Below are 14,606 nucleotides of genomic sequence, written 5' to 3' on the forward strand. Positions count from 1 at the left end.
CGAAGTCAGCACTTCCTTTTATAGGCAAAGTGAGAAGGCGAAGGGTCGCTTCCAAATTCAAAATTTGGGCGGGAAAATCTCTCGGCCGTCTGCAAGGTGACACCTGTAACAGGCCGTCGCCTGTCACCGTGCGACACCTGTCACAGGCGACACGTGACCAGTCGCGTGCCACCTGTGAGGGGCAAATGATTAGGGGATTTTTATCCACCAATCACCGTCTGACAAGTGGACCAACCAGGTTCCGCCACGTGTCCTTCACGAAGGCCAACAGGAGCTTGCCACGTGTCAATCACAGATACGTCCTCTACGGACCACTTTAGACACGCCACGTGTCCACCCATGCCAAATGGGAACACCAGCCATCAAGGCCCAGTCCAGTCTAGAGGCCCGGTCAGCCCTAGGTTTACCTTAAACCTAGAGAGTTGCACGCTTCTCAAGGCTATAAATACTCGATTAATCCTCATTAATCAGGGGATCGAATAATTCAGAGATCAAGCAGAGAAGAACAGAGTTATTAACAACCGGCTAATCTCGCTAACAACGCAGATTACCAACACTAAGCACTCTCACCTAGAGAGATCTCATTACTTTAATTTCTGTATTGATTACTCCCTAATCGGGTACTAACTTGACCGTTGGAGGCGGAGCTCTCAGGAGTCTCCGTTATTTTGCAGGTACAGGCGTCCGGTTCCAGTCTCGGAATTGTAACTCTCCCGCAGGACATCAGAAAACCCCGAAACAGCTCTCATGGGGAAAAAGTTAGTGACTCTGAAGTGATTGCTCCAAAATCAGAACAATCGAAGAGTTTAGCATTCAGAGTTGGCCAATCTGACAAGATCTAAACTGGTTTATACTCCAATAGCTAATTTCGCACTGTAAATATTGAAGTGTTGCTATTAGTTATTGATGAACTATTGTGAACTTCCTGGAATGTGGAAAGTACAGTTAAAGTTACTTCGTAATATCTTACACAAAACAAATTTGTACATGATTTAGCTGATCAGCTGATCAAGTATGTGTTGCGTCAAACATACGGTGTGCTTGCTTAATTTGGCTTTATTATGAATATTTTAGCACCTGTTATAGCTCTGTATCTGCTTGATCTAACTGTTAATATAGAGTCATCTTAGAATGCAAATGAAGAATGGCAATGTAGGCTGATAAAAATGCTACTTTAACACCCTGATGTATCGTACTCCGTATTATACTTCATCCATTAGGAAAAGCAAATTAAGGTCACATTATGAAATTGTAGGTCTAATGGAAGATCATATCTTTATCTATCCTTTTTTTTTTTTCATTTGTCATGCATTCACACTCTAGAATGCAATAAATGGATTGAAAATACTACGTACTTGGACTCCTCCCTTTACCCCACCAATGACAGAATATTCCTTATTTATTCTAGCCGTTTTTGATTGTTGGGATTCCCTGATTGTTAGGAAATTGTTTAGCCGTTAATCCCTTGATTACAGCTAACTGTTACACCCCTTGATTATTGCTCTTGACTGACCAAGTTAATCTGGACAGTTTTTTGGCTAGGTTCATCCTTTGATTATGGAGTATAACGGGTAGCTGTTTCGGCCTTAATTATCTGGCCGTTTCTTCCTCCTTCCCTGCTGACCGTTGCTCCTCCTTGCTGCCTATATAAGCTCAGTTTCTCTTCAGCAAAAATACAAAGAAAATCATACCTCTCTCTTCTCTAAAAATACAAAACACTGTTTTTATTTTCTGGACAAGTATTCTGAATTCCAGTCGGGTTGATTACTTAAGTTGATTATGTTTTAGTAATTTTCCTATATAATTATTTCAGGAAGTAATCTTGATGAAGAGCATAATGTAGACTTGTTGGAAATGCATGCTGACATTGAGGGATTTCCTGCTGTCGAATTGTACTGTGAGGCTGGTCTCACAGCTTTATATCTAAGGAAAATGGTCGACCTACTACAACAACTTGGAATGCCTCAACGAGGTCCTTATCCGATCTCATTCTTCATGAATTAGTCAATCATATTATTGACGTAAACTTGGTCTAATCTGTGTGTTTCCGTTATGTAATCAGTTTTTGTGAGCATAGAACAGAACTTTGTGACTTACCATGTCGGAAAACATGCACTCTGGGCTAAGTTTGGAGAAAATGGGGTAATGCTCAAATCTCAAGTTCAAAATGATCTGATTTCTGTAATTGGTGCCAATGACTAATAATAACTTTTTTCCTTGTGAACTTTGCAGATTATTGGAACCAGGGGATTGGGAAATTAAAAGGGAAGATACATCGAGGAATGTTCTAAATCCCTCATTCGCAAGCCATGAGAAAAGCATCACATGTGGCACCAGGTCTTGTAGTGTCTTTTCTTGGAACACCAGCTGATAGTATCATGATGCAATTTGGCCTAAACGAATCCAATACACTCGGTGATCTGGTGTTCATCTACAAAGCGGAAAAAATTGTGTTTAACTCTCAGGACAAGAAAGAAAGTAGCTCTGAAGAGGGAGCTGGAAGTGGCTCGGAAGAGGTGAATATCAGTGACTCTGAACATATGGATTTTCAGCCAGATGAATTGGAGTACTTAGGATTCAGTGTTGGCCCATCTGGCAGCAGCTTGGCTGAATCTTCAAATCCGATCCCAGAAAAAGTCATCGACTTCAAACTAAAACCAGCAAGCAGACTGCTGAACTCAGTTTTTGCTATATCTAACAGTGAATTCAACCCAACTGGTATGGGAAGGGTGGATATTGCTGAGATAGGTTTCGAGATCACAGTTCGCAACACTGAAACTGGAGTTCCTGCTAATCTTCACTTGAACCCTTCTGGGTTGATCGACTTCCACTGCAGCAAACCCATTGTTGGCAAATTCATTAATGTCAATAACATCTTCCTAGTGCTGGTTGGTGTTAGTCATGATGATGATATTGTTACCATCTTTCATCTTGATGGCTCTGATGATCTGACCTTCATACTAGGTAAAGTCCTTTTCATCTAAGACATTAATATTGTTGAATTATATCATGTTTTTGGCATTCAATTTGTGACATGTAAGGTATTACTCACATACATGTTTCAACAACAAAGTTTCAGATGTTTAAGTTGATGTTTAGAAATATATTATTGTTTTAGTGTAGTAACTTTCTAAAGTATGCAAGAGTCATATTGAAATGTTATAGAATTTACAGCTGTTCATGTTCATCATAGTTTCATACTGCATTTGCTTACGATGACATGATGCTATAATTACATCAGTTTTCTTTGTATATATTTTCTTGTACTATGCGTGATTCAAATTGAAGTATAGATATACATAATTATGTTTAGTAAAGAAAACTTCATATCCTTTTTTATAAAGGGAAATTGGGTATAATGTGTTGTTGCTTGCAGTATTTCAGTTATGTAATTATGTTATGAATTCTGAATGTAAAATTATTAGCAGAACTTCATTTTGAACTTTCATGAACTTCTTGACTGGAAAATTGGGATTATTAGCTGACACATGAACTCTTCATAACTTCATTTCTGTTTTCTTTTTGTTTCCTTATCTTGTGCTGGTTTCATTACTTGTGTTGATTATGTTAAAGTATAGTTGGTAACAAATCATATCAGATTTCCCAATATTGCAACATGACTAAATAATGATATGCTATTAAAGGTTAATTGAGCTTTTCCTAATAAATTCAGGAAGCAGTCCTGATGAAGAGTACAAGGTGAAATTGTTGGAACTTGATGCTGAAGTTGAGAAAATTCCTGACATCACATTGTTCAGTGAGGCTGTTCTCACATCTGATGTTCTAAGGAGAATGATCACTCAACTCGAAGAAACCGGAATAACTCAACAAGGTCCTAATCTCATTCTTCATGTATTATTCAACCATATAATCATCATATACTTGGTTTAATCTGTGTGATTTCTTAAGTAAGAAGTGTCAGTGAACATAGCAGAGGAACTTGTGACTTACATCATTGAAAAAAAAATGTTGGGCTTTTAAGTAAGGAGGTGAAAAGGTTGTGCTGAAGTCTTATGTTCAGGATGATCAGATTGACTTAGAAATTAAAGGTTCTCTAACTTGTGTAGATTATTAAGTTTTTCCTTGTGAAATTTGCAGCTTGTTGGAACTAGTGGAACGACACCAGATATGATTCATCGAGCATGGTTCATACTTCATCATTTGCAAGCGATGAGTCATGCATCAGATCTGGGACCATATCTCGTAGTGTGTATTCTTTCAGAACCAGCTGATTCTGTCATGATTAGCTTCTGCTTCAGAGAGCTCGGTAAATTAGTGTTGATCTACAAAGCAGAGCGGATTGCCCCAAACTGTCATAAGCAGATAGGAAGTGGCTCTCATGAGGAGACCAGAAGTGACACTGAAGTGATTTCTCTAGCACCAGACAAGGAACTACAGAGTTTAGAAATCAAATTTCGTTGATCTGACAACATCTGAATTGGTTGTGAAACTTGTGATGTATAGTTTCATACTTCAGAACCTCAAATCTAGAATGTAAGTAGTTTCTACTAGGCACTGATTAACTATAGTGAACGTTGTAGGAATGTGGAAAATACTGTGAAAGTTAGCCTGTAATACATGCTTGTATGCTATTGGTACATTGGCTTGGTTACAATAACTAAGAATGGTTTAGCTGATCAAGTACATGATGTGCTTGCTTTATTTGAAGGTTTTAGAATACAGTATAGTTCTGCTTGTTCTTGTTCTAGCTGTCAGAGTCATTTTAGAGTCCAAAATTGCTCAGAAGAACACAACTTGTGAGGCATCTGTAATTTCTGTTTAGTGTATATTATGCTATCCTGAAAGAGCGAGGGCATAGAAACATCTATCAGTACTTAGGTTGTTGTTATTCTTTCATCTATCCTCTATCAAATTCTATTACTTTAGATTTGTGCTGAAAGTTAATCTAATAAATTTGTGCTACCTAATGAAACCACAGTCTAAAGTTTCAATATCCTATCAGTACTTAGGTTGTTGTAATTTCTGTAATAAATTCCTATGCATGCATGTTCACTTAACATTTCGGAAACATATGTCTTCTGTTTCTGAAAATCAAATTATCAGCTGTCTACTGATGCATTTACTCTTAGGCCTTGTCATTTGTTCCAGTAGCATCCAAGGACTCCACTATGTTGAGCTTACTCTTAACACCATTTGAATACCTTTGTTCCCCTTCTATCTTGATTATAAGGAGTACAAGTTTTAACCTCCCAAAGCAAATATCTCTGCATGCTAGTACTCATTCTGTTCTGTCAATATACCCATCCTCTACCTAGAACTTGGCATTATCACAATCATATGGTATTGGTTAGATGTTTATAAGCAATTAAACAATGCACCGAAGCCATGGCTCAAGACACATGGCATACTCAGTGATAGCACTTGTATCAGTTATTCCCTTAGTTACTAATGTTAATCATATATACCCTGATGTGCCTTATTATATTTTATCAATTACGAAAGGCAAATAGCAGCACATTATATTAAAGCATTATATAATTAATCGAAGGATTGAAGATTTCATCATATATCTGACATAGTTTTAGTTAAAAGACTGCATTGTTGCATGAGTTTAACACTTCACCATGCTATATGCACGATTAAAAACCGCTTGCAACGATACAATCTACTCATCCACCCTCACATAGAATTTATGGCTTCTCCTTGACATTAGTAATTCCACTGTAATCAGCCTAAAATTCGTTCATTAGTAGGAAAACAAAGTACATTACTAACTGCCATTTATTTGATGCGTGCTGTCTGTATACTAAATCCTAAATTCACTAGTAATCCAGTCCTTTGAGAACAAAGGGTGATCTTAGACTGATTCGGGTTTTAACTCAAGTGTTTAGCTTCACTAACCTCTAGTACCAAGTAGTGGACATGCTTAATTGACTGAACCCAACTATTCATAAGTTCATAGCCAAACTTAATTAGTTCTTCGAATCCCAAGACTGAGTACAGTGTAGAATTGTTGGAAATGAATGTGGAAATTGAAAAATGTTAGAGAGAGAGAGAGAAACTCCACAAAAAATCCCAAACACAACCCCTCCTCCACCACCACCCAAACCTCCAGACTCGACAACGGCATACCTCACAGCTACAACAGGGAATTTCAATGGATCAGAAATCATCTCTTCCTTCCAGCCGCCAGATCTACGGCCAGAAGAGGAATTTTTCCTACCACTAGATAAGGATACTTTTGATCATCTCACAACTCCGTGGGCAAATGCGGTAATTTGCAAAGTTCTTGGTTAGTCCTACTCTTCATCCTTCCTTCTTGATTATCTTATCAAGCTGTGGAAACCATTCTCCAAACCCAAATGGTTTGCCTTGGGAAAGGGTTATTACTGCTTCTGCTGCTCTTCAGCAGAAGAGCGGAACAAGATTCTGGATAAAGGCCCATGGTTCATCCAGTCGAATTTCATTTCATGTCAGCCCTGGAGCCCGGGATTTTGGGCTTCTGATCTGCATACTCATTCAATCCCAGTCTGGGTTACCTTGCCGGAATTGCCAATGGAATTTCACAATGTTAAATTTCTCAAATGTATTGGGAATATTATTGGCAAATTCATCAAAGCTGACTTGAGAAGAGAGGTTAATCAGTTGAAATTAGCCAGAATTCTTGTATTGGTGGAACCCCAAACAACTGAGAAAAAATGGATTCAAATTGGCAAAGTCAAAGAGGAGTTATTGTGGGAAAATCCGCCACCTTTCTGTCCGATTTGTGGTGTTCTTGGTCATGTCTGCCACCCAATTGTTTCAAGCAATGAGGCTTCGATGTCAAGGCTCGAGGATGAAAACGCAGGTGAATGGACTCAGGTTCCATCGAAAAATGCGGAACGTAATAGACGCAAAAAGGAGAAAAGGAAGCTTAAACTAGCCACCGAGTCCACGGCCAATTCGACGGAGCACAAAGCGGTTCCCGCTCAAAGCTCTGTTCGGATGGAAAAAAGAAAAAGCAAATTCAAATTTCAAATTTCAAATTGCTCGAGTGGGGTCTGAGATTATTCAGCATACAGGGCTTTCTGTAGGCCCACCTCCTAAAAGCCCAACACTGTTGCTTTCGGAACCCGAAAGTAAGCATACTCCCCTATTGTACAATAAGAAAAACCCTATCTTCTACATTTCCCCTCACATCATATCTTTCCTTAAAAGTTTAGCCTCTTCTGTGCTTTCCAATGGAACCCTCCCGATGTCAACAACTGGCCGACTACTTCAAGAGCAAGGGTACTATGGAAAAACCCCCACCATTCCAAATCCCACCCATCACACCACTCACCCATCTTCAATTGACTTTTCTTCAACCTTTACCAAAGAAGCTATCACTCATGGAGAAACCGGTGATTTCATTCCTTGAAGTTCTCACCAATGAAATGATCTTCCTCATTCGAACTGGAGATCGTCGGGAAGTTGTGGAATCCGACCTGATCAAGAAATTTATATTGGATCCCACCCTCCCCACATCAGTGATGCAAGTCTTATGGATGACCCAAGGGTTGACAGGAGGAAAAAAGTCGGCTCACCTCCTGAGTTAAGAAGATCTGCGAGGTTCCTATCCTCTGGGAGCTGCACTTTTGGAACAGGATCTGAAGACAAAGCACCCAAAGGAGGAATAAATTCTGAAGGACGAGTATCTGTTCTTGGTGGATCCAGCTCCACAATTCTCTCAATTGAGGAAAATCTATTCATTGAGCTCCCCATTATCCCTCGAGATGGGAGCATTCACGAATGCCCTATTCATTGGACAGTCGGAAAGCAACTGGGAGGTATGGGAGCTGAGAGCTTCACTCGGCATGACAGAAGAAGAGGTGAACATTGTATCTGTTTCCTTGGTAGACCTACTATAAAGAAATGGGAAAGGTGGAGATTCGAGCAAAGTTGTTGTGCAGAAGGCAGGGGCAAGGACACTTGCTTTCACTCCCACTCCTAAACCAATGATTTTTATCGCCTGGAATGCGAGGGGCATTGCTCGCCCTAGTTTTGAAGTGAATTTACTCCATCTTGTTGAGCACCATAGGCCTGATATGATTATGCTATCAGAGAAAAGAACTTCTGTTAACCATACTCTGCGAATCCTTAGGGGTTTGCCCTTTGGTAGCCATGTGTATGCTGAACCATGGGGTTTCTCAGGAGGGCTAATTTTGCTCTAGAATTCCTCTGTAATCTCCTTCAACACTATAGGAAAGGATCTTCATGCCATCCATGGCAAAGTGAAGGTAATTGATTCCAACTTCACCTTTTTCCTTTCATGTATTTACGCTAGTACTAAATTTCGAGCTAGATTAAAAACATGGATGAACTTAGAACTGTTGCAAACTATGTTAATATTCCTTGGCTTGTAATGGGAGACTTAAACAAAGTCCTGGATCAAAATGAAAAGTTTGGGGGGAAACCTGTCAAGCTTAATCGAATCACAGCCTTCAGAGATTGCCTGAGTGATTGTGGTTTATTTGATTTGGGGTTCTCGAGGCCAAAGTTCACATGGACCAATAAGAGAAAGCATAAACCTATTTTTGAGAGGCTAGAAAGAGCTGTTTCGAATATGAAATGGTTAGAATCCTTTCCAGACTGCCATGTGACACATTTGTGTAGATTAAACTCAGATCATTGCCCAGTTTTGATAAACTGCTACAATCAACCAGCCACACATATCCCTTCTTTAGCTAAACCCTTCAAAATGGAACCTTCCAACCTTAAGCCATCCTTTAAACAGATGGTTAATCAAACCTGGCCCACACACTCATCTCCCATTCAGAACAAAAACTTGCTCAATTAGGTTGTTTCCTTAAGGGTTAGGCTAAAAAATTCATGGGAATTATCAGCCAAAAGAAAAACACAATAATCAAAAGGATGCTTGGGGTGCAAAAGTCAATGTGTTTGGAGCCTAACAACCAGTTTCTATGGAATCTGGAAGAGTACCTTCAAGGGGAACTAAACACTCTTCTTGATCAGAAAAAGGAGTATTGGAAGACAAGATCTAGGGAATCTTGCTTATCAGGGGGTGACAAGAACACAAGGTATTTTCATTCTTCTATCTTGATGAGAAAGAAGAAGAATAGAATCACCAGCTTGAATGATGAGGTAGGAAATGAATTCATCACTTCTGTAGAAATCAGAGCTCATGCCAAAGCTTTCTTCTCCACACTGTTCACATCTGAGAGGACACAGTGTCAGAGATGGGTTCCAAACCCATCTACTACTGTCATAAAGGTGGCTCATATCCCTTCTCTTAAAGAGATTAAGCATGCTTTGTTCAGCATTGGAGCACTGAAAGCCCCTGGAAGGGATGGTTATCACAGTCTCTTCTTCCAATAGCACTGGCATATGGTGAAATGTGACCTGCAACACTTTGTCCACCAAGTCTTCTCAACATTAAAAGTCCCTGAAGCCGTCAACCAAACTCTCATCAGCTTGATCCCAAAAGTTGACAATCTTGAATCCCTCAAATCCTATAGACCAATTAGTCTTTGCAACACCACTTATAAATTCATTTCAAAAATCCTTGTGCAAAGATTAAGGCCCTGATTACTCCACATCATCTCACCTAGAGCTGTCAATTCGGGTAAACAGGTCGGGTTTGGGTCGGGTAAGTGTGAGTCGGGTCAATTCGAGTTAATGTCGTAACCTATACGGGTCAGGTTTGGGTTGGGTCATGCTTGAGTGGGGTAACGTCGGGTCATACATCTTATCGGGTTTGGGTCGAGTTTAGGTCGGGTTAATAACAGGTCGGGTTACATTTGAGTCGGGTGAATAATAGGTCGGGTTTAATTCAGGTTTTCACGAGTTAAAAAGGGTTAGGGTCATTCTTGGGTTCGAGTCGGGTTCGGTTGAAGTCAATAATTTGCGGGTTATAATCAGGTCGGGTCATTCTCGGGTTTGAGTCGGGTTCGGTTCAAGTCAATAATTTTCGTATTGTAATAAGGTCAGGTCATTTCCAAGTCGGGTCATTCTCGGGTTCAAGTCGGGTTCGGTTCAAGTCAATTATTTGCGGATTACAATCAGGTCGGGTCATTTACAAGCGGGTCATGTTCGGGTTTAAGTCGGGTTTGGTTCAAGTAAAAAAATTGCTGGTTATAATTAGGTCGGATTATAATACGGTTATATTCCAAGTCAGGTCATGTTCGGGTTCGGGTCTCAAATATTGGGTTAATCTGGATATCGGGTTGATTTCAGGTCGGGTTATATCAGGTTCGGGTACATTTTTTTGGTCGGTTTGTTAACAGTTCATGTAATGACATTCACGTTTAATCATTATCAATTACTTCATTTATTGTAAGAGAAATAATTTCATATAAATTTAAATTTGAGGTAATAAGTTCTAATAAGTTTAGATAAGATCTACATAATAAGTTCATATTAAATCCAATAAGATAGGTTTAATTTAGATTTTTAGAAGATAAGTTTAAACCCTATTCTAATCTATTCACATTGATTCCACTCATTTTAGGGATAACAATTTCAAATAAGTTCATATTCGAGATGACATGTTTAGATAAAATACAATAAGTTCATATAAATTCGGATAAAATAGGTTTAGTTTAGATAAGTTAAAATACAATAAATTTTTTTCTAAACTTATTTTATTTGAAATTATCTAAACTTATTTATTTTTTATAAGTTCATATTTGAGTTCACGTTTTTTTTTTAATGGCATTTTTTTTTAAACATTTAAATGGCATTATTCAAAACATTTAAATAAGATTAAATAGGCAAATGAATAATAAAATTAGAAAAATAAAAGACGAATAAAAAGCCTTTTAATAGCTCTAGTTTGGGTCACCACTTTCTCGAGTCCAGACAAGTCAAGTCATGATCGGGTATAGGTAAATGATTTGGGTTAGATTATCATCGGGTCATTTTCATATACTCATGCTCGCATTCAATCATTATCACGTTCAATTCAATCATTATCCGAAATTATTATTTCTTTTAACTTTTTTTTATTTGAATTTTTTATTTTTATTTTATAAAATATAAGATAAAACAAACAAGCCTAAGGTCAAATACTATTTGTAAACCGTAATTGATTACATTAATGCACATGTACCTACAAAGTAGTAGTATTCGTAAACCATAATTGCTTAATTGAAATATAGAATGAAATTGCACCTAAAAAGTAGTAGTATTCGTAAATCGTAATTACTAAATTTAAATAAAGAATGCACATGCATCAAAAAAGTAGTGGTATTCATAAATTTTTATAGGTTTTTTTGAGACATATAAATTGTAATACATTTGATAATAGAGAATTATATTGAAAATATTTGAATAAACTTAAATAGGAAAATAACTCATAGAATTAGGGGGGAAAAAAAAAGATATGACGTAACCCTAGATTGCTAGTTAATTTCGGGTCAATAACAAGTCGGGCTGATTTCGGGTCGGGTTAGTGACAGATCGGGTTGAATTTCAGTTCGGGTTAGTAATAGGTTGGGTTAAATTCGGGTCGGGTTAGGAATAGGTTGGGTGAAATTCGAATTTTAACGGGTTAAAACGGGTTTGGCTCAATTTCGGTTCAGGTTGGGTTCGGTTCAAGTCAATATTTTACGGGTTAAATTCGAGTCGGGTCATCTCCAGGTAGGTTCATGTTCGGGTTCGGGTCTCAAATACTCGGGTTAACTCGGGTCTAGGGTTGGTTTCAGGTCGGGTCTTATCGGGTTCGGGTCATCATTTTTCCGGGTTTAGACGGGTCGGTTAATAATCGGGTTCGGGTCGGTATTTCGAGTCGGGTCAGCTTTTGACAGCTCTAATCTCACCTACCCAAAACAGTTTCTTGCCAGATAAGGTACATAAGTGAATTACATTGTAGCTTTTGAAGCTCTACACTCAATGAGAGTAAAGAAAGGGAAGAAGGGATACCTAGCAATCAAAATTGACTTGGAAAAAGCCTATGATAGGTTAGAATGGGATTTCATCCTCAACTATCTTTCTTACCATGGTACTCCCACTGACACTTTCAAACCTACAAGGGGCATAAGACAGGGGGACCCACTATCCCCATATATATTCATTTTATGTATGGAAGCTTTGATAAGATTGATCTAAGAAGAATGTGAAGATGGACATTGGAACCCTCTGCCACTGGGGAGGGGTAATGTGAAGCTTTCTCACCTAATGTTTGCTGATGACTTACTCCTCTTTGGAGAGGAAAATAAGCAGACTGTGTTGGCTATTCAAAGAGTATTGAGCAGAATCCAGACTCTGGCTGGGCTAAAAGTGAATTTAATGAAAAGTAAGCTCTATTTCTCAAAGAATACTTCTCTGCAAGTTAGGAATGATATCACACAACTTCTGGAGATGGATGATAGTAAGGATCTAGGTGTCTACTTGGGTTTTCCACTTACTGTTAGAGGACCTTGCCCCTCTCAGTTGAAGAAGCTGCAGAAGAAGTTACCCTCCTGGAAAGTGATACCTATCAAAGGCTAGAAGAGCTACCTTAATTGCTTTCACACTCTCAACAATACCTGTTTACTCAATGCAATGTATTGCACTCCCCAAAAAGTGTTAGGTAAAATAGAACAGATGATAAGGAATTTCTATTGGGGTGACACTGAAGAAAAAAAAAAGATACACCTCCTCAACTGGGATAAAATGTGTGCACCAAAAGTGAAAGGTGGAATGGGGTACAGAAACCAAGGGCTGATCAACAAAATCTTCATGGAAAAACTATGTTAAAAGATGCATTCTTCAAATAATCTGGAAGCAAACATTCTCAGAGCAAAGTATTGTTCAACCACAAAATGTACATCCTTCAAGAGAGGATCACATATATGGCAAGACATGGGAAAGGGCTGGGACATCTTCTAAGAGTTCTCTAAGTGGTGTGTTGGAAAAGGGGATAAGATCTCCTTGTGGATGGATGATTGGACAAGGCTAGGCCATTTGAGAGGGAAGATACAGGGTCCATTTAACAAAAATGAACAAGATCAAATAGTCAGCAGTATTTTGGTGAATGGAGAATGGAACCTGTCACACCTATCCTTCCTCCTGCCACAGGATATACAGTTTCACATACATAATGTTGCTTCCTTTGGAAAATTTGAAGATGTCATTTGCTGTCCCTTTCCAAAGGGGGATATTTTGATGAAAAATCTCTCTATTCCCTCATTTGGGAAAAAGTACAGAAAGTTAGCAGGGTTTGCAACTGGGACATGATATGGAAAGCTCCACTACCTGGGAAAATTAACTACTTCCTTTGGATGGTTCAATGCGAAGCACTACTAACCAGGCTTTATCTTGGGCATAGAGGTATGTCTACAACAACCACATGTTATTTCTTTCCCACTAGTGATGAGAGCTGGATCCACATTCTTAGAGATTGGATAAGAGCAAAGGAAATTTGGGATGCCAGAGGTGTGGGGGAAGATTTCTATACGTCAGATAAGGCTGGATGGATTACCCAAAACTTGAAAAACACAAGAGGGGAGATACCTTGGAGCATGATTTTTGCTTCACTGTATGGGGAATCTGGAAAAGGAGAAACTCATGGATATTTGAAAGGCACAATGTACAGAAAGAGGGTTTCATGAAGCAAACAGACTGGTTAATCAAGGAATTTTACTACTCTCGCCCTCACCATTCTTCTGTAGGGGGAATCTTGGGCACCATTTGCAACCTCAATCCAACGGAAAATCACAACAGATGCTACATTCTCACCCAAGACCAGGAACACTTGTATTGCAGTCATTTGTTATGATGGTCAGGGGTTTTGGGTTAAAGGGCTAGCTAGAAGAAGGTGTGTTGATGTAACCTAGGGTGAACTCATAGCAATTGATTTGGCACTGCAATGGGCTTTGGCTCACAACTAGAAGAATGTGCAAATCAACACTGACTTCAAAACTGCAAGCCAAGGAATTTTAGACAAAACATTATAAATGACTGCTATACTAATATGTTAAAACATTGCAAGGGCCTAATGCAGAGGAGTAATGCTTATATCACTAAGGTCGGAAGAGATGAAGTTAAGAAAGCAGATTTACTAGCTAATTGGAAGAAGATGGCAGCAACTAGTACATATACTATGGCTTTTAGGGGAAACCCATTTTCTGGAATGCCAGATGTTAATTATGTAAATTTAGTAAATTCAGATGTTGTTGAACATCTTACGAATGGTATTATGGGAACTCAGGTTCCACTCACACTGCTAAACCCTCTCTAAGTTGATGTACTACTACTTGCTATTATTATTAATTAAGATGTTCCTTTTTCGACCAAAAAAAAAAAGAATGTGGAAATTGAGAAGATTCCGAACATCATAACATTCTGTGAGGCTATTTTGACATCTGAGAATCTAAGGGTTGACTTGACAAACTTAAGACCTATGAGCTAGGTCCGATTACCATACTTACAAGGAATAGTTGTCAGTCATGTTATCGACTTAAACTTGTTGATTTGATATTTACATCCAAGTCACATGTAGAAATGCATACATATACATATGCACAACATCATCGCAGTTGTTTCGGGGTTTTTTGTGTCCCTCGGGAGAGTTACAACATCTAGACTAGATTCCGGGCGCCTGTACCTGCAAAACAACGGAGACTCCGGTTGGGTGGAGTTCCGCCTCCGACGATCAAGTTAGAACGTGTATGGAGTACGTAAAT

The 14,606-nt window shown here is 38.8% G+C and overlaps 1 protein-coding gene across 1 annotated transcript; it reads left to right on the forward strand.

Annotated features, from left to right (window-relative positions):
* The first annotated feature begins 1,233 nt into the window (after positions 1-1,233).
* Positions 1,234-4,821, forward strand: LOC110702833. Its single transcript, XM_021880576.1, has 5 exons — positions 1,234-1,972; positions 2,063-2,142; positions 2,233-2,964; positions 3,674-3,832; positions 4,099-4,821. Exons 3-5 carry the CDS (start codon positions 2,310-2,312, stop codon positions 4,110-4,112), a joined length of 828 nt encoding a protein of 275 aa, XP_021736268.1. The 5' UTR covers positions 1,234-1,972; positions 2,063-2,142; positions 2,233-2,309; the 3' UTR covers positions 4,113-4,821.
* The last annotated feature ends 9,785 nt before the right edge of the window (positions 4,822-14,606 follow it).

Source organism: Chenopodium quinoa, unplaced genomic scaffold, assembly GCF_001683475.1.
Source record: "Chenopodium quinoa cultivar QQ74 unplaced genomic scaffold, ASM168347v1, whole genome shotgun sequence".
Classification (NCBI taxonomy): domain Eukaryota; kingdom Viridiplantae; phylum Streptophyta; class Magnoliopsida; order Caryophyllales; family Amaranthaceae; genus Chenopodium; species Chenopodium quinoa.